Raw genomic sequence first — 25010 nt, forward strand, 5'->3', positions numbered from 1 at the left:
GACGTAGTACGACAAGCAGTGTAGTACCGAGATTCGTTTCCGCAAACAGGTAACGCAAGTGATAAAACTGGCAGCCGTGCTTATAACCGCGAGGCAAAGCCGGAACTTTCAGTTTTAGTAAACAGCCGGCTACCCCGCTGCAAAACTTCTGCCGCCGAGGCGTTCTCGAGCGCGTTTCGGGAATAAAAACAGAAATACGATGTGCACGCACGATCGACGCGTTGGCGAGTGGTTGTTAGAAGAGGCGCCCAACTTGGGGCATAAACCTGAAGTCTGCGCCCAGAGAGCCGGCGCGCCTATTATTGCGCAACAGGCTGCCAGCAGGAAAGGAAAGAAACAGAAAAAAAACTTTGGAAGAGTATTCGCTTTCCCTGCTCCCCGCGGGACAGCCGGTTCCGGTAGCCAGCCCGCAAAGCAGCTTTGCGGTTTGCATTGCAGATTGGAAACCTTCGCCGCAGGACTCAAAACAGATCTAAGCAACGACAACAAGTGGTTTACTAACAAAACGACGTTAGAGAGGTGGGCAGGGAGTGATCGCCAACTTACCAGAAGCTCCGCAGCCAAAGTTGCTTAGGTGAACTCGAAACTGTTATATCCAAGACGACTTCGAAAGGCTATACGGCGAGTGCATCCCTCTGTTCGACGAGTCGCGGTAGCAGTCATTGAAGCGAAGTAGCTGAAGGCGAAATCAACACAACACGGTCGTTGCCTTGACTGTCAGAGAACATCCCGGACAGCAGCCGTCGCTGTTAGGACGAAAACAGCGATGCATCGTATTGCTCGCTTCGGTGACACAGGTGACCACCACATCCAGGTTAATCCGTGACTCCGGCAGCGCTGGTCTATGTTGGTGACGCTGGACGGCTCCAGCACCGCCGTTTTTCCCGCCGATACGCGCACGTACCCGGAGAGAAACGTTGCGGCGTCCGGCACGCACACTCACAACCTGCGCAAAGCTGCGCACGAGCGCCACTCCGCACTGCTGTCGCTGCTGCTGCTGCGCCCACTGTGCTCGTAAGCAGAGGCACGGCCGCAAAAAAATAGAGGCGCGTATGAAAATGATAGGAGCCAACAGGCGAGTAAACGCGAAGTCGCTGAGCACCTGACGTCAGAAACTTCCGCCGGAGTTTGCGTCACAATGTTTATGCTTACGTTTTTTATGCTACAAAAAAAAAATGTTGCTAATTTTTAGTTTAAACTTATAATGCAATTAAACAATAAACGTGCGTTTATTCAGAATTATGTACAGGGTTAATAATAGTAATGCATAAAAGATAATCCTGATTTTTTTTAACTTTTGCTTTTAATGAGCAGTGGCAATAGTATCGACATCACGAGATTAGCAGATGACGGTAAAATAAATGGTTGTGCTTGTAGTGCGGCGGTTTCGCTGTTTAGACGCTGGGCCTCGATTTGTTTCGTTTTTCTAACGTAGTATTCTAGAGGTACCCCGTTGAACCAAGGGTCGGCATCTATCTGTGACAACGCTTCTCGGCTAATTTCACACGCTGTTGGTGAAAAACATGTCCGATTACAGTTTAGTGCGTCGCGGAAAGCTCGTGTTGAAAGGCCGTACGACGAAGTGAGTTCGTTGAAATGCGGTCAGCCTTTGTAATACGGGCATCTTGTGCAGTGATGTAAGTAGGCATGCTAATAATTTATTTGAACTTCTTGCAGGAAGCATAAGAGCAAGAGCAAGGCGAAACAGAGTTCCAGTAGCAACAACGAGAGACTGGAAAGCGAGGACACCGTAAGCCACGGTAATGCTTCACTTGCTTCGTTTTATTGATCCGTTAATTATTTTTGCATCATAACGATATACTCTTCCCCTATATCGCAGGAGGCTGGTGGGAGCTGAAAGTGTTCGACGAGTACACGGGGCCCATAGCCATTGAATTCGCCCCGCACTGCTACGTCTCGTCCCGAGATGACGGCTTGTTTGTACTTGGCGGTCCTCACCCTCCGGGTAAGCCCTCCTCTACGGCACCTCTTTCTCTTCCTTCACGGCGCGGTTGAGGTGACCACCGAGAAACGAGATAATTATTGCGACTTTCCTTTCCGCAGGACCAGTTTTGCAGCCATTTTGCTGCCTTAGCCGCGTTTTGTATTTTTTTTTTTACCGTTCTGTCTCGATATTTCGCCTATTTGCGGGGCCCCGCCGCGGTGGCTCAGTGGTTAGGGCGCTCGACTACTGATCCGGAGTTCCCGGGTTCCAACCCGACCGCGGCGGCTGCGTTTTTATGGAGGAAAAACGCTAAGGCGCCCGTGTGCTGTGCGATGTCAGTGCACGTTAAAGATCCCCAGGTGGTCGAAATTATTCCGGAGCCCTCCACTACGGATATTTGTTCCTCTCTTCTTTCACTCCATCCTTTATCCCTTCCCTTACGGCGCGGTTCTGGTGTCCAACGATATATGAGACAGATACTGCGCCATTTCCTTTCCACCAAAAACCAGTTATTATTTGTGGGATTCGTAGCGGCGTTTGGTACCTTTGTACTGATGTGGACTTTCAGGTCAAAAGATAACTTTCATGCCTTAGTTAACAGTCGCATCCTAGCAATGAAAACGGTTGGATATTAGAAATGGAAAGCCATCAGCGCCATGTAACTGACCTTTGTTTTTCTTTTCTTCCCAGGAGAGGGCCCATCGCCCGAGGAGATCCTTACAGCTGTGAAACTCTCAGACACTAAGCTGGCCCTGAAATCTGGCTTCGGCAAATACCTCTCTGTCCAGCCAGATGGTGTAGTAGTTGGGCGTTCGGATGCGATTGGGCCACTTGAACAATGGGAACCTGTGTTCCAGGATGTAAGTCTTGCCAGCAGAGTGCAATTTATATGTTTTGTTGGGGAGGCTGTGCAGTGACATGACATGCGCTTTTCTGTGCCAGGGAAAAGTGGCGCTCTTAGCCAGCAATAACTGCTTTCTCACGGTGCATGAAGGCACAGACATCAAGGCCGATTGTCCTAAAGCTGGCAGCAATGAAATGATCAAGGTAAGCAAGGGTTGCAGTCTTGAACAATTTGCTTTCACTGGATGCATGCAAATATAACAACTTAATAGCAGTGCTGTAAACATTCACTTCAAATTGAAATCAGCTTTTCGTTTCAAGCTGTTCAGCAGCAAAACTACTCTCTTCTAAATGCTCCCAATTAGGCAGTAAGTTGCAAAGCTCAGCCTTAACAAAGAAAGGCGAGACACACAAGGTCACTATGGAAAGAGTACTAGCAGCAGTATCGGTGCCCATTTCCGAGGCACTTTATGGCAACTCTTCCTAGTAGTACTCCTGGAAACCTGGCACAAATTTCTTGCCATCCATCAGACTCCGTAATATTTCAGTGTACACTTGCCAGGAGCTGAACACTTTCTGAAAGAGGAGGAAATGCTATTTGCCAATTGCTGGAAGCGCTCAGATGGACTGGGGGCAAATATAATCGCTGCACTTGAGTGACATGTTCTTGCAGGCTAATCTGCAGACAGACATATTTGTAACTATGGTCAAATGCTGTGTAAGGGTCTTTCTTTGTAGTCCACAGTGATTTTCTTCAGAAAGAAGTCCTGTTCCTAGGAGCCAAGCTATCAGAGTTTGTGTTCCACAAACACAGGTGCTTGATGTCTGGAGTCTGACGGAAAGCCGTCTGGTCGGGATGGTACATGATGAAAGTCAGCCCATCCTTTCTTTTTGTCGCCGCCTTCTACTTTCGTCAAACACAGGTGCGTGCTGTGGCAAAGGCTGACACTTCAAAGGAGAAAGATGTTCCCGAGGAAGAAAGAGGATCTTTGGGCGATTGCGAGGTCAACTATGTGTAAGTACAGATCAGCTACAGCATAAACAGCTCGCAAAATGGTATGCACCTCGAGGCATTCAAAAGTTGGCAGAATAACCAGCCCTTACTGTTGTTCGAGTTTTTATCCTTGCTGCACGCTATGCGATACTAGACAGAGTAGGAATTGAAGACCTCAAAGCTATCCAGCTTCTCCTTAATTTCTGGCACATTGAATAATTGGCTGTCAGTATTTTCTCATTAGTCACCAGTGCAAGACAGTTTAGATACAAGCACAAATCATTTTGCATGTTTTTACTTGGTCACAATACTGCAGCTAACCATTAACATGCATTTATTGGCTGTGGTCAAGATTGCATGTTTACATCCGTGACCTGTTTTCTGGGCTCTGAAGAAGGCTACTGGAATTCGGTGAAGTTTTTCTGTGTGTTCATACAACTTTGCATAGGAATATTTCAGCCAGCTGAACCACTGTGAAACAGACTTCGTGCTTCACAGCAGAATGCCATTGCTACCACATAGCTTCCATTCAGGCTTGCAACCGCGGCAAGGAATGCATTGGAACCGGAGTTGCAAAGAGGCCAGAATAGCTGCGCGAAATAAGCTGCGGGATCCAAGTGCAAAAACAGCACTGTGAACCAGCACCTTGCTGGAAAATCAGCTACCTATATCCAGAATGCAGTTCAGAGTCTTGAATAGTACTTCGCTTGGCTGATGTCATGAAGCGACAGAGAGCGAGCACTCCACAAGTTTGGGTAACCGACTGATGTGGAGATATCTATAGACTGCAGAAGGCTTGAAGTGAAAAGTTTACAATACACACATTCACTATGTGTAACAGTGATGGTGCATTCAATTCTTGTTCACAAGTGAAATGCATGTTTTGGTCTTATAGGAAGAAGTTCCAAAGCTTCCAGGACAGAAAACTCAGAGTCAGCCAGCAAGACAGAAAAGACCTGAAGAAGGCCAGGATGGAAGGAAACCTTCATGAAGCCTTGTTGGATAGGAGGTCCAAAATGAAATCTGACAAGTTTTGTAAATAACCTGAAAACACGATACTGTGCATGTTGTGCATGTATACGATGTTCATGCTGTTGTGTTACCACCGACAGAATGAAAAAAAAGAAGCCACAGTGTTAGCCAGTGCACCGGGTAATATGTACTTGCACGTTCAAATGTTTATTCCTTTGAAAGTTCATTTTCAATACAGCATACTGTTTTGTTTGTCTGGAAGAGCAGCACCTGTCAAAGTGAACTACATCAACATAAGGTATTATACTTGACGCAAATGCTTAAAAAGTTCAGTCAGCGGAATGTGTTCCTTTCAGAGTTTGCTTGTAGGGCCTTGCTATAGTAATTGCTAAATGTAGGAGCACTTTGCGATCCACCACAAGAATGCCTGCTCGCTCAGACAGGAAAACACCCTGTGACATGCATGGCAAGCTGCAGGATGCAAGGTCACTCTTCCAAGGTACCTGTACGCTGCTCTGCCCCATACAAAAAGCACACTCCATGCGCGCACGCACACACTCTATAAAAAGAAGTGTCCCCCCCCCCCCCCCCCCAGCCCAGCAGAGGCTTGCATGGCAGAATGCATCACCAACCAGAAACGCCTTTTAAGGTACAGTGGCAGACAAGAGGGCACAGCACACCGGCATTTAAAGCACATGATATGCCACATTTGATGACTATCTGCTGTGAAGCGGCATTCACCAACTAGAGGGGTCGCGAGGAGGTCCTGAGCTTTTTTTGCAACCGCGCAACATTGGAAGAAAAAAAAAAAAAGGTGTCTACACAGAGGGAAGTGGAGTCGAGATTTCGTTGTGGGTCCACATGGGAGCTGGGAAGTGTCTTTTACTGAAGCAGGCAAGCATGCGGATTACGGAAGCCACCTCTCAGTTGGCACTGCCTTTGGCCACAATGGCAACAAAATTGATCCATTTTCACAAGGAACGCCGTGCAAGCCTTGTGCTCCACTCGGACACAAATAAATAAACAATAATTGCCGCAGCAGAGAGAAAAACAACCCAGTTGCAAACTTTAGTGAACTGACTCAATTAAATGCACTTCAGCGTTGTCTCATTTCAAAACTCTGCTAACCTGCAACGAAAAAAAAAAATGGCGCAGTGTATGCATAGATGCCAAAAATGCACAAAGCAAGAACAAAAGGAACGCAGCACAAAGAATTTGCAGGTGTCCAGCACAGAGGTAGTGTGTATGAGCTAACTAAAAAAAAAGCAGTTGGGCATGACAAGAGGGTGCCAAGAGGTGAAGCAATTCATTAAAACAATTTGGCCCTCTTGAAATGGGATGCTGGAATCTTTCAGCAAAAAGTGGGAGTGCAGAAGAGGGAGGGGCGTGGCAAAGGAGGCCACAAAGCAGATTCCTAGGGGAGTCTTTAAAAAGGAACACAGGGGAAGAGTTCACGGGGAGAAGGATGAGGCAGAGGAGGAGGACGGCTCCCCTCAGCTGCACGATGCAGCACTGAACGAGGGAAGGCAGCTGTCTTCCAGAGACTGGGAGGCTCGATGTAGGTGCGGGTACCTGGCACGCAGCCATTCCACAAATTCGTCCAGCAGTACTGGCCCTGCACAACAAGTAATGAAGACTGTTACCGCATGAACATGCTCACAACAGCGATTGTAAAGTTGATGCCAAGCTTGTGTAGAGCACTCTAGCAGTCCACTGCCCTGCAAACAAAGCAACACCTTACCACAGCTACAACACTCTGGAAGGAACGCTTGCATGAAGGTAGAGCCACAAAGATACAAGAGTTAAACAGGCATGAACATGTCGCCGGAAAACCATCAGCTGGTCTTTGGGACCAAAAAATGACCCAAAAATCATTTTTTTTTTTTAAATGACATTTCTGGAGCCCATAGGTATTATTCTTCAACTCTACCAGTTTTCTCTCCCAGAAAATCGGTATTTTGACCATATTATTAAATTGAGATCACTGTGTAGGCTCAATTTGTGCAGGAGCAGGCGATCTAACACCATGAAAATTTTGGACACCTGGCTGTCTTGGTACGTCAATATCTCACATCTAGGACAGATAGACATGTAATATTGTTTGCTAAGGGAAGCTGAAGGCACAATGTATGCAATAATCGAAGCACAATTGTTCAATCACGCTTCAAGAATTTATAATTTTGCAAAGTTTATCTATGCATGATATTCACATTTTGAATGTCGCTATTCTAAGTGCTGTAAAATTACTATGAGGGTGAAATGAAAAAACTGCTTGATTATTGCACTCTTATTATTTTTTATTGACCCATTTTTTTGTACCGAGGTCTAATAAATGACTAATTAAAATTAATTATATTAGGAACTAACAATTAAATTAAAAAGGAAATTTCATATTTGAAATCGGTATAGAAAACTGAGCAAGGTATTACAGTTTAATTTGAATGGGACTAAATATAAGGAAAATAGGTCTAATACCAGTGTCCCTCTTAATTCCACTTTTGCCTCCTCCACACTGTTGAAGCATAAATTTCGTGCTGGCTCTACAACTAGCTGTACCGGTATGATCTAGTTCAGATTGCACAAGCTGAATCAAAAACGTGTGGCTCCAATAATGGAAGCAACAAGCTACAGTTTAGGAATACGGGCCAAGTACTGCTTTGGGGAGCACACAGAAAGGTGGTGTGCCACAATAACGGTTTGTTTGCAGCTGTCAGCAAGTTGAATTCCAGCACACTACACTCGCTCTGGCAGTAATGGCAAGCATGCCAGCATCAAGGGTTCCCCAATAATGGCAACTGTCAAACACAAGTGTCAATACGGCAGGACCATACTAAAAATGCCACCTGTCGAAATTTGATAAAATCTCAACAGAATTGTAATCTTTGACAAAACAACGCATGCCCTATAAGAAAAAATGTAAAGAGCCCATAACACATGATGTGTTGGAAGTTGGCACCAGGCATTGTAATGAATATTATGTATAACGCATAACATAAGCCATACCATGCAACTCGGCGGCTTGTTACACACACGCACACGAAGAAACATGAACATTGCATTGCTTGTGTTACCAGCTGAATACACCTCTGCAAACATTATACAGCACTGCACACACATTTAACACGACCTGCATCACTTTTCTCGCTATGTACGCACAACTTAAAATGCAATAATTATTTAGTATTTAAAACTGCTAGCAAAATAACACATCTCAGTCACTTCATGATGGCTAAGCTGAAAATGACACACACGCAACCTTTCGCAGACTTTCTGAAATGCTGCGTGACATTTGTTTTTTCAGCCAAAGACAGGCATGTAAAGAAACACTCACAAGCTCCATCCTCATCGTAGTTGGACAGGTCAGGCTTAATGGTGCGACTAAACTCCAGCACGTTACACCACTGGTCCTTATTTATCACTCTGTACTTGGACTGCTGCAATGGTAGAAACATGGGAAACTGTCAGCAACACAGTATGAGCGATTTAACACATGCAGGAGAATCAGAGATGACGGCCTCTCACCTCAAGAAACTGGTGGAATGAAGCACATAACGGCCAATGCTTGCCAAGGAGCAACTGTAGCATGGCTTTCGCTGTGGCCATATCCATGCTGCGCTGGTCCTTGTCCTGAAAGGAAGCGGTTGCAGAAACAGCAGCAACTGTCAGCATATCTTGCCACTTGGGTAACAGTTTGCTACCATTGAGAATATCCCATTGCGGCAGGTTCCAACCATGCTGCAAGCAAAATCTCTCCTGGCCTAATAAACTCGCAAAGTTTTTGATACGAAGACCTCAGAAAAATGCAAACTGCAAATGTCTCGAAGTGGCTCGATGAGCATTACTATCAAAGTACATGCCAACACCTACAGTCCCTAGTCAGATGCACTATGGTACGCACATAAGCCAAAATAATCCAGTAATGCTCTGCATGAGTGGCTGTTGGTGGGGACCGCTGACGTGCCTTTGTGCAATCATTTTATTCAACCTCCCTGAAACTGGCTTTTAAAAGCTACAGCCAAAAGGCAGGTCACACGACTGGCTGCAAAGCAGTCACTGCTCAGCATTAACAGGCTTATAAGGTAAACAATACACACAACTCACCGTAACAAGACCAGGATGCCAGTTGAGTGCACCAGCACATAACCTTGGTTCATTAATAATGATTGCATGCACCTTGAAAATTTAATTACCTACATGAAGACCCTTTGAGCCCTTTGGGAGTCATTTATATGTACTATTGCATGCAGAATTTGCCAGTGCAGAGTTGGGACTCATTTGTGGATGCTCCAGACAAGTGAAAGCTGTTTTGAACTTTGCAGCTGTTAAAACAGTTCATAAATGGAGCGTCCAGTGTGTGGAAAAAGTCTACACCGCTAACATTGGTGGTGAATAGGAAAGAGTGGAGTTCATTGGGATTTGAACATTGTTGGGGTGCTCATGTTTATAGTCCATGCTTCACGCAGCAGACATGCAGCTTTATTGATGTTTCTTGAAGTTCAAAACTGCTGCAAACCGCCTGTGACTTTACAGTTACAGAAGAGAGTTCACGCCAGAGCTAGGGAGGTAGGCAACACTGCAGGTAGGCAGGTAGGCAACACTGTTTTACTGAGCACACTTCTGTGTTTGAAGTGTTTTACTTGGCCCAGAATACTTGCTTCATGTAAGAAAACGAGAGCTCTGTTCAGTACTTCAAGCATTTTTCTTTTTTTCTTTCTCTGATCAATGTTACGGCCTTTTTCACTCACAAGTCCAACAGGTATTGCAAAACACCATTCACAGGTGGCTTGCTTCTAATGTAACAGTCATTCACTGCAGCAAGATGTCAATGCCAAAGAAAAAAAAGTTTTGGTTTAACATTCCAGCTTGATGCAACAAAAACTGTTCTGAAATGAATGCCAGAATGAATATTATAATGCTTGTAATAAAGCTGAGTAATCTATGGCCACTGCACTGTTTCTGTAGACAGAACATAAGCTGTTCAAAGCTGCTGACACAGCTGTGTGTTCCAAGTTACCTAAACCTTTATCCAATGTGCTGGGGAAGAAAAAAAAAAATACTGGAAGCCAGCAAGCAATCATTTAGCACAGGGTTAATTTACTTGCAGTTTCCAGACAGCCACCAGCAAACAAACATGCATAAGAGCATTACTGCATAATGCAGGTGTTAACCAGACCCTAACCTAAAAAGGCAACAGCCCGTGTTTTGACGTGGTTTCCAATTTTCACAAAAGTCCCAAAATGCAACCCACTGTCAAAGGTAAGGACAATTTTATTTTAGCTAATGCATAGGTGTCCTCTTCGAATAACAGCTGGTTGACGTGCAGTGCAGTCTTCAGATGCCCGCATCAGATTCAGGGATGCAAATGTCATTTATGAGCTGGGTCTCTACAAGAATTGTTCCTGCCTACATCAATCAGCTGGCTTCAGCTTTTCTACAAAAGTTTTGGATATGAAGGCTAGCCCTGTTTGCATGATGGCAGTGATTCACTATGAGCAATGAAGACATTACTTGAAGAGTGACTTTGCCATACAATGCTGCTCATTTAAGAAATTTTCCAGAGTAGGTTTCCCGAATTCATTCTTAAAAGTGATGGTGCTTCAACAAATAATGCTTTGAAGTGTCCACTTATGCTCCAGCAGCCTCCAATACCAGTCTTTTTTTTTCCCCCCCGAGTCTCGTGATGAGCAAGGTAGAAACAACGGCACACAGTCTAAAAATTTGTTTGCAAGATTCACTGTACGTCACAGGAACTCACAGTGGATCACTTCTGAAAAATGGACTGTTTCTGAAGGTTCTTCCGTACCACCAAAGACAACGCACACGACAATGCAGGCCATCCACAACTGCTGCCATCCTCGTTCCAACTTGAGAGGCAGAACCATGCATTTCATCATTCCCAAAACGAACAGGGTTCCAAAATAGGCACCTAAGCTTGCAGATTGCACATGTGTAACCTTGCTGGTTTCACAACCATCTTTAGCAGTGCAGGTGGTACCACAGGCCACACAGTGCAGCAATCCTTTACTCTAACAACACGGGCAGTGACGGTTTGAAATAGCTTCAGTCACATTGGCCTTTCCAGGTAACAAGCACGTACTGACGATTATGGTTCGCCTGTGCTGCATGCGGAAAATTTTTCCAGATAAAATACTCCCAAATAAAGTCGGCGACCAGTTCGGTTGGAATCCAAGGGTCTCCTGGACAATTTTGGAGAGTTGTAGGTATGCATCCCAAAGAATAACACAAGATTTAAATCTCTGAAACCATGTTTCATTCTTGATACTGGCAAGTACATTTTCCATGATATTTTTCAATTGCAAACAGAATGTCAACCCATCTTTCATTTTATTCCTTCATTTGATTTGTTCTTCATTTCTTGGACTATATGCAGAGGTTTTATGAAAGTTTGTGATCCTAACATGCGAGCCTTACGTTAGCTTCTGCTGCTAATGAGAAAAATATATACTGAAAGCTACCAACTGAGGTATGCAAAAGAGACTGAGACGTGCCCTCTCTAACCTGAAAATATTCCTATGAGTGCAGCACAAATGAAGGGTGGGGGTGGTGGAGGGGAGGGGGCCTGCAAATAACAATACACTACAGTATAATCTCGGTGATACGAATCTCACGGGGTCGCTATAAAATTCTTATCATCCGAAATTTTGTATCATCCAAATGAACAAAATTCGCACGCAGAAGCATAGAAATTGCATGCACACAGGTCTGTTTACGGCTGAAGGGATTTTTTTCATGGCTGTGCGGCCACGCTACTGACGGTGTGTTTCGCCCGGTTAGCGATATGGATTTCGGCGATGTGAGGGCCACACATTGCTCGCGGCGCGTGCCGCGCGATCACCGATTGCGATTTCGGCGATATGAAGGCTCCGCATCGCCGCTACTGCTCGCGGTGCGTACAACGCGATTAGCGATCGCGATTTCGGCCATGTGAGGGCCGCGCACCACTGATCACTGCTTGTGGTGCCTACCGCGCGATCAGCGATGTGAGGGCCACTCACTGCTCGCGGTGCATACCGCGTGATTAGCAATCGCGATATCGGCGATGTAAGAGCCGCTCGCTGCTCGCAGTGCGTACCGCAAAGTCAGCGATCCCGAGTTCGGCGATGTGAAGGCTGCGCATTCCTGCTCACTGCTCGTGGTGCATACAGCGCGATTAGGATCACAATTTCGGTGATATGGGAGGGCCGCGCACCACCGCTCACTGCTTGCGGTGCGTACCGCGTAATCAGCGATCGCAATTTCGGGGATGTCGGTGCCGCGCACCGCCGCTTGCTGTGTGTACCGCGCGATTAGAGATTGCTATTTCGGCGATGTGAGGGCAGCGCACCACCATTCAAGACTTAGGCGCGCATCGCACGATTACTGATCGCGACATCGGCGATGTGCGGGCAGCGCTTAGTGCTCGAGGGTGCGATCGCGGCTCCCGTGTTCGTATCGTCTGATGTGGCACGGGAGAGAGTTCTAAACATCCGGAATTCCACACGTTGTACACAATGCACTCCGGCCGGGGAATTTTACGGATTCGTATCATTGCTAAATTCGTATCAACCGTGCTCGTATCACCGAGATTTTACTGTACTACTAGTGTCAGCTGCAGAAAGCACCAAGCCAAGTCAAGAGAGCACTCACCCGGGCAAAGTCATAAGCATATCGGTAGATGCTTTTGAACTGGTTTTGGTCATTCAGCAGAGACCTGAGGTAGTCAAGCTTCCCTTGGATTTTCTGAATGGAGTCACACCTGCAAAAAGAGATGAATGGTGGCTTATGACAATGCTTAATGTCACAAAGCCTGACTTTGCTAATGGTACGAATATAGGCACTAAGCTTTGTGCTTCCGTGACAGCCAACACGCCCATAAGAGGAATGTTCTGGTGCTCTGTCGTGCGAACACCCGAGCACAAAAATAATTTAATGCTTGAAGATACGTACAATCAACAGTTTTCCTCATGAATAAGCCAGATTTCCTACACTAACACAACTTTTCTACCAATGGTACGGCCTATCCACAATTGTAATGGAAGCCAGAGAATGAAGGTAGATAAAGTACAAAAAAAAAAGGATTGAAAGTCTGAATGAAAGATCCTGAGTGTCCATATGAAGTGTCTTAAAAAAAAAAAAGTGATCACAGAGGAAAAGAGCAAATGCAACTTATACTGGCTCTGACTACCCTATCAAATTATAGTTCTCAGTAAAAATTGATTTTCTGGCTCTCTCTGGGTACGTTGACTTTAACAATTTCCCAACATTTAATTCAACCTTGTGATGTCCACAACTAGAAGCACTAGTTGTCGCTGTTTTGAAGTGAACTGCAGAGTAGCATAGCCTCCGACATCCGCGCCCGAAATTTGGTGCCAACACACGCGGTTCACCTGAAAAATTGGCCGGCGGTGACGGCACCTGTGTTTCATCTTTTGGACTTTTCTGGCTTAACCGTTTATAAGCCACTGTATGCATGTATCGCATGCTTACAAATGGTAAAATTACGCTCAGAATGACTCTAAAAATTGAATGCAACCCCTGGTTTTGTAAAAAAAAAATTGGTACACATTTGTACCAATGACTTCTTAAAGAAAGACCTCAAACGTGGTAAGCATCCGTAGCTCAAGTCTTTTTGAGGCAGTTGACTGGAGGCAAAGGCCCAAAAGCTTTTCGTGCCAAAGTGGGCCACGTCTAACTACACACCCACGCTTGTAAAAACGCATAGACAACATCTGTGGGCCAGCGTGAACTTTGGGACACAGGGACAGAGACAGACACATTGAAACACGAAACACATCGCTGTGTTTCCCAAAGCTTCACTGTCCCTGTGTCCCAATGTTCACGCTGGCCCACAGATGGAATTACACCAACTAGGCCAGAAGAATGCCATTTCATATATAACAAATAGTATGCCTATTAGCGACAGATAAAAAGACTAATGGTTTGCTATCTTGATAGTTCGGCATCCAAAAATACAGTACACAGGTGCATCGTTTTCCGTCGGTTGGCACTTGAAGTTAGGGGGCCCACATTTGCCCCACTGTCCTAAAAAGCATTAAAAAAGCTGAGTTTTCAATGAGAGTGGTCTCTGTCTTTAGAATGCCATAGTCTATCCGTACAGGTCAACTTTAATTTATCCTCAGTGTCCCTTTATATTAGACTTAGAAGGACTGCACAAAAAAATATTAATTCCATGCCGTGTTTCAAAGAAAGTTTAGCACAACTGCTCAGCCACTAAGATAAGCCAGGAAAACTGTGATCGATGGTTCATACAGTCAAACCTCGATATATCGAACACGGATATATGGGATTATTGTATATATCGAACACTTTCTATATCACGTGGAAAATCGCATGCATTTTTAATTTTTGATTTCGAACGGGGCCGGATGTAAAATTGGATATATCGAACTCCGCCGCCCCAGGCCAAATGCGCTGTGTTGACAGGAGGCGAGCTTTCCCGCAACACCCTCAAAGATAGCGGCGGTGCGATAGGCGTTCCCAACTGCTGCATACGATAGCTGCCCACATCGATCGCGCCGAGGGCGCCATTTGAACGTAGCGGCGTACGCACGCGGCGGCTTCGCGTGGCTTGGCCAGCTTGGAGTGGCTTGGCTAGTTTGACAACGTCAACGACACGTGCGTCTCGGTGCCGCTGCTTGTGCTACGCCAGTCGTTATCGTGTGTGGCTTAGGCCTGTCGTGGCGTGGTTGGTGTGATAGCTGCAAACGCGAAGAAGCGGACGTCCCTGACATTTGCTGCGAAATTGGAAGCAATACAGCGCGTTGAAAATGGTGAAAAAAAGTCAAGCGTCGCCGAAGCTTTCAAGATTCCAAGGAGCACTTTGAGCACTCTACTTAAAAACAAGGGTGATATAAAGGCCAAGGCAGAAAAAAACCAGCACTCAGGCGTGCGACGGGTGCGCAAAGCTGCCTTTGAAGATGTCGAGAATGCGCTTTACAAATGGTTTATTGATGTAAGGGCCCGGAATATTCCTTTATCGGGGCCAATGCTACAACAGAAGGCCAAGAATTTTGCGTTCATTCTCGACGCCGAGAACTTCAATGCCAGCAGCGGTTGGCTGCAACGTTTTAAGGCCCGCTTTAACATTGTTGGTAAGACAGTCTCGGGGGAAAGTGAGGACACCAATGAAGGCAAGATCAAGAAGTAGCTTGAACAAGAGTAGCCTCAGGTTCTTGCCAAGTATGAGCCCAATCAGATACTTAATGCTGATGAAACGGGCCTGTTCTGGCAAATGCTTCCACGACAAACGCTCGACACCCGCGGAGACAAGTGCCACGGCAGCAAGCAAGGCAAAGCTCGTATCACAGTTCTGTTGGCTGCCAATATGGACGGAAGCACGAAGCTGCGGCCACTTGTCGTAGGCAAGTTCCAAACCCCCGAGGTGCATGCGCAACTGCCCCAGCGTTCCGGTTACATATGCCTGGAACAAGAAATCGTGGATGACTCGGGATATATTCCAAAAATGGTTGAAGGCATGGGACTCTGAGCTGGTGCGTCAAGGCCGGACGGTTTGCCTCATCGTTGACAATTGCACAGCACACCACACCGATGTCCAGCTGAGCAATATTGAAATTATTTTTTTGCCGCCGAACACGACGTCGAAGCTGCAGCCATTGGACCAGGGCATTATTCGTGCTTTCAAGTCCATTTATAAGCGTCGGCTCATCGACAATTTGCTGATAAAGCTGTGGATGGGCCAAGAGCTAAAGATTGACCTTTTGGGTGCCATTCAAATGCTGAAAGCCTCGTGGGACAGCGTCAAGCAGTCAACAATAGTTCACTGTTTTCGACATCCGGGTTTCGTGAGCCGCATTGAAGGAGCTTCCAAGGAAGCAACCGAAGATTTGCCGTTGGACGGCACAGAGGAAGAATGCCAGCTCGAAGAAACCTGGAGCCAGTCGGAGCGCTGTGTCGGTGCTAAGCCGCACAGCATATGCATTGACGACTTCGTTGGCGGTGACGACAGCACCGGAACAGTGGCGGAGTTAACAGACGTGGAGATCGCGGCAGAAGTTACTGCTGAGCGGCCAAACGAAGATGCTGCCGAGGTTGAGCCCGCAAACGCTGATGTTGCCCCACTCCCGACTGCAACTGAGGCTGTAGCTGCCTTGGCCCTTGTATGCCGCTACTGCGGCGCAATAGAAGGCACGGGACTATCTCTTGTGGACCGTTTGGACTATGTTGAGGACGCCGTGGTCAAGCACGCAGTTGCCAATATGAAGCAGGCTACGCTGCTACAGTACTTTCAGCCCACGAAATAAATACTTTGTTTGAAGCTTCAAGTGAGTATCTATTGCGCCACGATTCGTTCATTGATTGATTTATGCTAGTTTTTGACGCGTTTCCTACGTGATTTTATATATCGAATTCTGGCTATATCGAACTATTTTGCGATCACCGCGCTGTTCGATATATCGAGGTTCGACATTAAATATCAGACTTGGTTTATCAGTGGTGTTTTTTGTGAGAACTACACACAATCAACACACTGTAGGGTACAGGCCATAAATACATATAAATAAATAACTTGCAAGTACATTACAGCAATAGGTGAGATGCACTAAATAAACTAGTGCAAAGGCTCATAGGAAAATAACCTACTACACTTCCTTTCCAGCTCATCACGCAGCACTTCAAACTGCTGGCCATTCAGTCGCTTGGCTATAGTTGCTGCCATTTACATTGTTCACAGCTTGAACTATACTACGTTATGCAATTATGTATATTAAATGCGTCGCTATCGTGGATGCAGTGTACTCTTGCTTCCAAGTTTACAGATAAGCTTACGTAGTGCCATTTTCCATATAACATACATATATCGTATTACTTATATCAACTGCTGGTGATGGCATGGCTCTGAGGATGCTGTTTGATAATTAACTGGTTACTTACTAAGCACATAGCGTTTGCTTATAAAACGAAGACTTAAGAAATACTCTGGAACCTGCTCTTATTGTCTCTTTATATTATAATTATTTATTTTCAGTCATCACATTTTATTTCGTTTCTGATTTCATCAGTCAAAATACAGCATTTACACCAGAACGACAAGGTGACAAATATGATGCATTTGATTCCATATGAAAACCAAAGCTTCGCATGAACACAGCATAGTCTTCCGCACCCTCAGTGTGATTGCGAAGTGAATAGTTAAACGCGTGACAAAATCAAGCGTAGCAAAGCCATCCACTCAGCGCAGCCGAACACTCTGCATCTTGCCTCCGCCGCCTCTTGCTTCATGCTGCCCGGTGCTGCGAACTTTCGTCCCTTTCTTTCCTTCCCTACTCATCACTGCACTCTTACTGTCTATATTTTCTCAGCAGCCCGTGCCACCTTCCAAGTTCATATTCAGCTTTACTATTTTTTTTTATTTTCGTGCTCGCGGTGCCTCGCTGCTCCAAGGACTTCAAAAGGCCGGCCTCTCCTCGCAGCTCATGAGCCTAGTAGTTAAGCCATCTCAAAGAGCGCTGTTTTATCGCATTTGCTACCCATTTGCCTCCAACTTTTGGACTCGCGATTACGCCGTTTCATGTCTGCGGGTCTGAGATGTCCTAGGCTGCACACGCTGCGAAGTCATCATATTGCACGAAGTATGCCGCCGTGGCCAGATGCTGTTTACTATAACCATTGTTTTATTAAACATGTCTGTGATAAACAAAAAAAAAAAACGTGTAGTCACCTATGGAAGGCAAAATGGGACAGCAATTTCACTTACTATATCCAAGTTTACGATAGCTGGTTTCTACTGTATTAACTGTTTTGTAATCCTCTTCAAGTTCTATATATCCGGGATTGGCTGTACACAAAAGGCAAACTTACTGCAATGATGTGAGACCGTGAAGCCACTCTTCTTCACTGAAGAAACCCATGTGCTTGGCACCCATTTTCCAGGCTAGCACCAGCATGACAATCTTAAACAAAGAAGAAAACCCATGCAGGGCTGAATCCACGACCAACCATTTTGGGCGTATACTACATGAACTGACTTCTCCAGCACTAGTATCTTCTACTATTCATAGCACACACAAAACTGTAAACTGGAAAATTTTTTTTTAAATGCCACAGAGCTTGCACTATCACCAGGAGCTGGTAGGTTTCTTGTTGTGACCTTTTAATGAATTTTTTACATTTTGTAATGTGAATGCTGAAGCATATTTAGATGTAAATAATCTCAAGCCCATTTCATACTTGCATCCTGTCAACGAAAGAGGAAAACACCGAAGTAGCTTCATACAAAAGCCAAAGAAAGCATAAATTAAATGCTTTGTGAAGAAAAGACCTCAATCATTTTCACAGCTTAGCAAACTACAATTGGAAGCAGTGTCCAGGAAGTTCGGGCAGCAACCAAACCTGACAGCTGTATCACTGGCCGATGGCTTATGGAGGTCAAAGCTGGACATTCGGTTTTCATGGGGTAGTGAAATCATCTGACTGTCGTCAAAGCAGCACATGTAGCACTTATGCATCTAGATTGCCTTTCAGGCATTCTGGAGACTTTCGTCCTCAACAAAACATGAATCAACAAAGATTGAGCACACTACCATTCTTGGGCATAAAAGACGATAATAGAGAAGAGACCAACTGAGTACATAACCGAGGTGCTATGTGGACCAATATGTACTATACTCCAGTGGAGGTGACAAACAAAAAAATCACGACTAAACCGTGCAATGCACCTGCACGAACTAAATTATAACAAACTGACTACCAGAAGTATTTTAGTTAACCGTGTGAATAAGCAACCTCTTCACTGTTGCGACAAGATTATAGCGTGCAGACACACAGAGAGCCCGCGATCAATATATTAAATGAAGTCCACACGACTCTTTGCATCTCAGCACGCCATCAATTGTTCTGCCACCAAAAAGGTTGCCTGTCCATGCACTTACCTGCACAACTCATGGCACTAGGTGCCCTACAGTTTAGTTAACACAAGTACACATATTGCAACACCTGTAATAAGTGCCCCAACTGGCAGTTCGTGCGCTGTCCTGTTTGTTTTCTCATCTCGCTATTCACACTGTTTTCAGAAATGAAGGCATGCCAACTAGCTCGCCCATATAAGCTAATGGGCACATGTCATGGCTCTTATATGGGCCGTGAACCATCCCTTGAGCATGGCTGGATAACATGTTCAACTGTTACTGTGCCACCATAAACATTTCAGCCAAGTTACAGAGTCATACATGGCACACGGTGCTCGGAAACAGAGCACAACGGTAAGGTACGGTCTCTATCATTCCTAACAGCTGCACTGTCCTTGCTATCATGACGTCACAGTAGAGCTAGTAAGGGGAGCAGAGTCAGCGCTAGATATCATCAATGCCATCACCACAGTAAACAAACAGTGGCAAGAGCTGAATTTCGGCACATGAGAAAATGGAAGTGGTCTTAGAAAGTAGGCTAATGCAAACAGACCAGAGACCCAGAAAAGGGGGGGGGAGAACAAATAAGAGTTCAACCAGAAAACGACAAAACATAAATATCGCACACATTACTTCTCTGCTCCTGCCATGCATTTGTACAATTGTTCAAGCATTGCATGACCTATGTGGCACCTTAGTCTTTAGGGCAGGGACCACGCAAGGCACACTAACAAATTTTTGTCTTCTACGAGCCAGTAGCCACAGGAGAAAGAGAAAAGGAAGGGAAAGAGACCAGTGCATTTCTTATGCCTCCATGATCAATTTTTCTGCCCCTGCGGATATGCCGAAAGTACAACAGTAAGTCACAGTTGGGGACTGTGCTAAGTTAGGAGACTGCTACCTCTCAATTTCCTGACAAAGATTGTCTCTCCACTGATTTAAAGCTCAGACATTGTGAGCAACTGGCAGGTGTAATACTATGAACAGCGATAAAGGGATGCAACACAGATGAGAGAGACACTGAGATGGTACTGCTGGCAAAGCATTTCAAGAACAAAGGCTGAAATCTGTAGGGCCAGCAGGTCACACAATAAGGCCCCGCAGGCTGCGTGTTAAACCTCAATATAACGAAGCCGGTAAAATCTGCACTTTATTTCATTACATGATATTTCGCTTCATAACATGAAAAAAAAAACTCCAAACGTGTTGCCAGATCACCCGAGTGAAAAGAGTTTTTTTTGCGGTGAAAGTGTGTTAAGGGCTTTCTTTACCGTCAATGGCGTAACACATCGTTCATATGACCATAAAGATTTCATTTCATCTTGCAAGCTCGCACACCGCCTCAGCATGTATATCTCGCATTGAACACCTCACTGATGATGCAGACTGTGCACCCACACTCAATTTTGGTTTTGCTAGTCAATCTCTTCAGCATCCCCGAGCACATCGTCAAAACGACCTAACACGAGACACGAGAGCACATTTTGCCACCGCTGCCTCATGGAAGGGGCTAGGGAATGAAAGAAACGGGGGCGGGCCATGCCGGCTCTTTTCTACATATCGGCAGGAGTGATAAGAATGCCACCATTGAAATGAAATTAGGCCTGTACTGCCCACGCCTTGTTGCTTTTCGATCGAGAGTGCAGGAGTTCTGTCACAGCACAATTCACGAAGCGCTCACGCATAGATGGCTCCCCGCAAGGGACAGGAGCAGGCACACACCTGCTCCTGCGCAGGCAGATTGGCGTCTCTGCATAAGCAGATTTCGGATTGCACTATGTGAAATCGGTCTCATGCGTTTTTGTGCATGTGCGTCCATCGTCTGAGTAGGAAGCGAGGTTACGAGGTGTGAAGTGTAGGAATAGCTTCGAAGCCAATGGGTTTGCCAATAGCATTGACCTTTCCAATCCCTTTTCCGAAATTTGGGAATCGAAAAACACAGTGCCCAATCTTTTGGAGCCATTTATGAGCAAGAATATGAGCTGCGGGCTGGCATGACTGGCTGCATTACGCTCGTGCCAGCCTTGGCCATAATATCCCAGTTGACGAAGCAGATGGCACACTACCACTATGATTATTGTATATTCGTCTGTCAATGCACTCTACAGCTGCCAACCACACGGCGCCGATTTTGGTGTGCACGATCCGGTGCGCGCTTTGGGACATGCTCCACTCTGATACCAAGCGTATGGTCCAATTTTTCATCAGGTTCATTTCGAGCCAACAATGAAATTTCGTTACTTTCAAAGTGCGTCAAAATTTACTTCGTTATAAAGCACGAGGTTAAAAAAAAACTACGGTACTTCGCTACATCATCATCATCAGCCTGGCTACGCCCACTGCAGAACAAAGGCCTCTCCAATTAACCATGTAAATGATAGGCATAACATCAAGAGACCGGAAGTGCGCAGAGTGGGTGAGGGAACAAACACGAGTTAATGACATCCTAGTCGAAATCATGGGGAAGAAATAGGCTTGAGCAGGGCATGTAATGCAAAGGAAAGATAACCGCTAATCCTTAAAGGTAAATGAGTGGATTCCAAGAGAAGGCAAGCATAACAGGGGACGGCAGAAAGTTAGGTGGGCAGATAAGATTAAGAAGTTTGCGGGGATACGGTAGCCGCAGCTGGCAAAGGACTTCGCTACATCAAGGTTTAACGGTAAAGCGCGTTTCTCGCCATCTTTTGGAATTAAGGGGGGAAGCAAGTACTCACATTCTCAGGCTCCACGCCAATGTCTTCACAGAATTTCTCCATGCCTTCAGGTCCCATCATTTTGGGGTCATCCACAGCTGTAGCATAAGGAAGTGACAAAAATGAGAAGACTGCACCAAGGGGAGCAAGCAGCAAGCTGCCAGCCTGAAGCTCTGTTTAGCCCTTTAGCCACTGTAAAAGCCTTGGAAAAAAAAAAATGCCCAAAATACAAAATCTCAACATCTTCACTTTGTGCGCTACATTTTTCCAACTCGTACTGAAAACCTATTTATACACGAGTGGCCATGCTTTAAAAAAAATTTACAACTTTAGTGTTGCCTCTGTATGCAAAAGTTCCTACTTAGTATACAGTTGTTTGCATGAACACCATGAAAAACTGCTAACTGCAGCAAGACACTGAGATTTTGTGTTTAGCTACACATACTTCGTTAGGGAGAAAAGGCACCACACAAGTAGCAACATGACACACTGCATTTTACGTTACTCTTTTTTCTGTACGGGAGAATGCACTGTTGTAGCCAATGTGGAAGAGAGCCTGGAATCTACTGCGACAACTCGACTTATCGACATTAGGGGGTAGCAAGCAGTGGTTTCGTTTCAATGGAGGCGAAATGCAAAAAGGGTGCCCATGCGCTATGCGATGTCAGTGCACATTAAAGAGCCCCAGGTGGTCTGAATTAATCCCGGAACCTTCCACCACAGCTCCCCTCACAGCCCATGTGTTGCTTGTAGGATGTTAAACCCCAATTATTTAAGGATTTTACAAGTGACAAATTTCACTGGTAGTTAAGAGCTCAAAGAGATAATAGCAGCACTGTTACTCCTGCCACATAAGACAAGAAAAGAGATGCCATCGACAAATGGTGAGATAAATCACTATTAACTAGGGGTGTGCGAATATTGAAATTTTCGAATACGAATCGAATATGAAGAAAAAATGGATTCGAATATCAAATCGAATATCTGGTCAGCGCAAAAACAAATTCAGAAAAGAGAAACAAGCAAACATTGTTGCTCATATTTTTTTCAAAAATAGTGTATGGCCTTTGCAACTGAAATAAACATGACTAGACTGCCTGAGCACCGTATAAAAAAAAAAACGTGACGTGCACAGAAATGTATACTACTACTTAATTGAACAGCATAACAGTATCCAACCTGTAATGTGGTCAGGCAAAATTAAATCCATAACATGACAAGACTGGGAACAAAAACAACATGATGGCTAGTAATACCTCATTAATGAGGAGTTCAAAGGATCGACAGAAATGCCCATGTTATTCGAAGATCGATTTCTAAAATGCCCCGCAGCCCCGGGGAAAAAAAAACCTACCGACAATGCGGTAGTCTTATGAGGCGGCTCTATCGTGCAAAACACCTGTAAGCCCGTGATGAGCCGCCCGTTTTCGTGTGCTGGAAGAACAACACAAATGCAAACAAGGGGCCGGGGAACACATACTGGCGTCGGAATGGCGAGACTGCCTCTAAAAAGGAAAAAAAAAAAAACGACCAGCGACGTGTCAGTCAGCGTCTGAAAGCGGCACGGTGCTGAGATTGGGCTACTGGCGAATGCACGGGCCGACAGTTACCATTGCCACGGGCGAGTGGCGAAGCTCAGAAACCAAAACTACGCGGCCAGGTTATTTTTTTACATAATGACAGGGGCCCTCTGAATGTTGTCACGCTTGCCGTTACGACCACTTAAGAGGTGCACGGGTCACAGTGCACCATGCAATAGGTGGGATTTTTACAGGATTGCTTGCCCTGTTGTGCCACCTCGACTCACCCCCTTCGGGAGCCTCACGCGAAATTGCGCAAGTAGGCTTTCCTGCATAGCGTAGTTGACCAAAACAAGATGGCGGTGGTCACGCTCAGAGAGTTAAGGTGACAGAACGAATGCCATGGTTGTGGGCATTAATTAGATAACATATTACGGAAGGATAACAAAATAAACGCGCTTTCGCGTTGCAATTGTTAGAAGCAGGTCGTCCCCCTTCTTCGCAGCACGTGTGGTATGTGGGAGAGCCCACTTGCAGAATTGCGCACAAGGTCAAGCCTAGCGGCATTGGAATGCGATCAATCCACGCGATAAACAATGGAGAAGAGAGAGAACAGGGCCTTTATATTGTTTTCCTGGAACTTTAAACTCTATATTCAGATAATTTGCCCAGACATTGCGCTTTTGCCACAAACAAAGTTACGAAGTCTGCGCGGTATACGATCGGTGCCGAGCATTCGGGAATTTTCTAATATTCGGAAATTCACAAATATCATTTCTCGAATACGAATATGAAACATATTCGATTCGTATTCGAAATTTCGAATATTCGCACACCCCTACTATTAACCCGTCACTACAGTCAATCAGCCTCTGTTTTCATAGCGTACAGTTGTTAGCAGAGTTCTGCCAGCAAAGCAAGAAATGCCAAAAGATATGAAAAACGTTGGAAGACAACAAATTCATCGCAAACAAGGTCGTTTTCAATAACTATAATTCTCCTACTCTAAAAGAGGGCATCTAGAGTAGACCTTTCCAGTAAGCACTCCCTGGCCGTCAACATATTGCTCACTGGGATGCTGTGAGCATCATGTACTAACACAGAGGAAGCGGCAGTAAAACCAGTTTTCAACAGCCCAGAGAGGAGGCATTTCAACATCTCCCTCGCCCAATGGAGAGATCTAGACAGGTGCCACAGTTATCAGTTTCAGTTTAGTTCAGTTTTAAAATCAAAATCTGCGCATTAAAATCAGAGCCGGTGAATGATGCTGATTGCTCCCTATCAGCCCCGATGTCTTAATTATGGTGACACCTAACTAAGCGGGCCGCCGCAGTGTCTGAGTGGTTATGGCACTCGGCTGCTGGCCCGAAAGACGCGGGTTCGATCCCGGCCGCGGCGCTCGAATTTCGATGGAGGCGAAATCCTAGAGGTCCGTGTGCTGTGCGATGTCAAGGCACGTTAAAGAACTGCATGTGGTAGAAATTTCCGGAGCCCTTCACTACGGCGTCTCTCATAGCCTTAGTCGCTTTGGGATGTTGAACCCCCATAAACTGAACTAAACTGAAACAGTTTACAGATTTTTTGAACTGGCTAATAGAAATTTAGAGACGAGCCAATAACGTAAAGTTTCATGTGCCAAACCTAAATGTAAAGTTTCGCTTGATTGCACGTACTGGAGGGATGTTCCAAAAGTGCATTGCAGATGCTACCAACGTACGACAATGAATTTAAAGACATTTTTTGCTGTTTTTCAACCGCACCACAAGGAAGCTTACAGCTCCGAATCCGTATGTTGTTCCAGCTTTAAAGAAGCAATGCCAATCAATTCAAAAAATTTTTATTGGCTGCAGAGAAAAGAAACTACACCACAAATCATTGACACAAAGCTATGCACATAAAGCACAAGGAACAGACTGTCAGAGGCAAAAGAAAAAAAGTCATTGATACTTTTAAAACACTTTGGTGTTTAGAATACGGCAAGCCTGCGAATTGTCAGTTGTGGAGTTTTAACATCCCAAAGCGACACATAGACACATGGATTGAGGGATGCCCCAGTAGAGGACTCTGGATTATTTTGACCACCTTTGGTTCTTTAACGTGTCCTGAAGTCACACAGCATACGGGCATGTTATTATTTCGCCTGCACCGAGATACAGC

The 25010-nt window shown here is 45.3% G+C and overlaps 3 protein-coding genes across 5 annotated transcripts in view; 1 reads left to right on the forward strand and 2 right to left on the reverse strand.

Annotated features, from left to right (window-relative positions):
- LOC144128987 (phospholipid-transporting ATPase VA-like) overlaps positions 1-1110 on the reverse strand; it is a 111523-nt gene extending 110413 nt beyond the window's left edge. The window contains exon 1 of the mRNA XM_077662839.1: positions 547-1110. The gene's annotated coding sequence lies outside the window, so the exon portion shown is untranslated. The remainder of the gene's footprint in view (positions 1-546) is intronic.
- Positions 1111-1354: 244 nt separating this feature from the next.
- On the forward strand, positions 1355-4860 carry FRG1 (FSHD region gene 1). Its single transcript, XM_077662846.1, has 7 exons — positions 1355-1582; positions 1678-1760; positions 1841-1966; positions 2636-2805; positions 2888-2992; positions 3712-3803; positions 4678-4860. Exons 1-7 carry the CDS (start codon positions 1524-1526, stop codon positions 4823-4825), a joined length of 783 nt encoding a protein of 260 aa, XP_077518972.1. The 5' UTR covers positions 1355-1523; the 3' UTR covers positions 4826-4860.
- An 82-nt stretch (positions 4861-4942) lies between these two features.
- Positions 4943-25010, reverse strand: part of SCCRO4 (DCN1-like protein SCCRO4) — a 28798-nt gene continuing 8730 nt past the window's right edge. For all 3 annotated transcript variants that reach the window (XM_077662842.1, XM_077662843.1, XM_077662844.1), the window contains 6 exons: positions 21355-21431; positions 17595-17686; positions 12402-12510; positions 8277-8381; positions 8086-8188; positions 4943-6369 (listed from right to left, as the gene is read on the reverse strand). In XM_077662842.1, coding sequence (XP_077518968.1) covers positions 6248-6369; positions 8086-8188; positions 8277-8381; positions 12402-12510; positions 17595-17686; positions 21355-21431 — 608 coding nt within the window. In that variant the 3' untranslated portion in view covers positions 4943-6247. The remainder of the gene's footprint in view (positions 6370-8085; positions 8189-8276; positions 8382-12401; positions 12511-17594; positions 17687-21354; positions 21432-25010) is intronic.

This window comes from Amblyomma americanum, chromosome 4, assembly GCF_052857255.1.
Source record: "Amblyomma americanum isolate KBUSLIRL-KWMA chromosome 4, ASM5285725v1, whole genome shotgun sequence".
In the NCBI taxonomy this organism is placed as follows: Eukaryota; Metazoa; Arthropoda; class Arachnida; order Ixodida; family Ixodidae; genus Amblyomma; species Amblyomma americanum.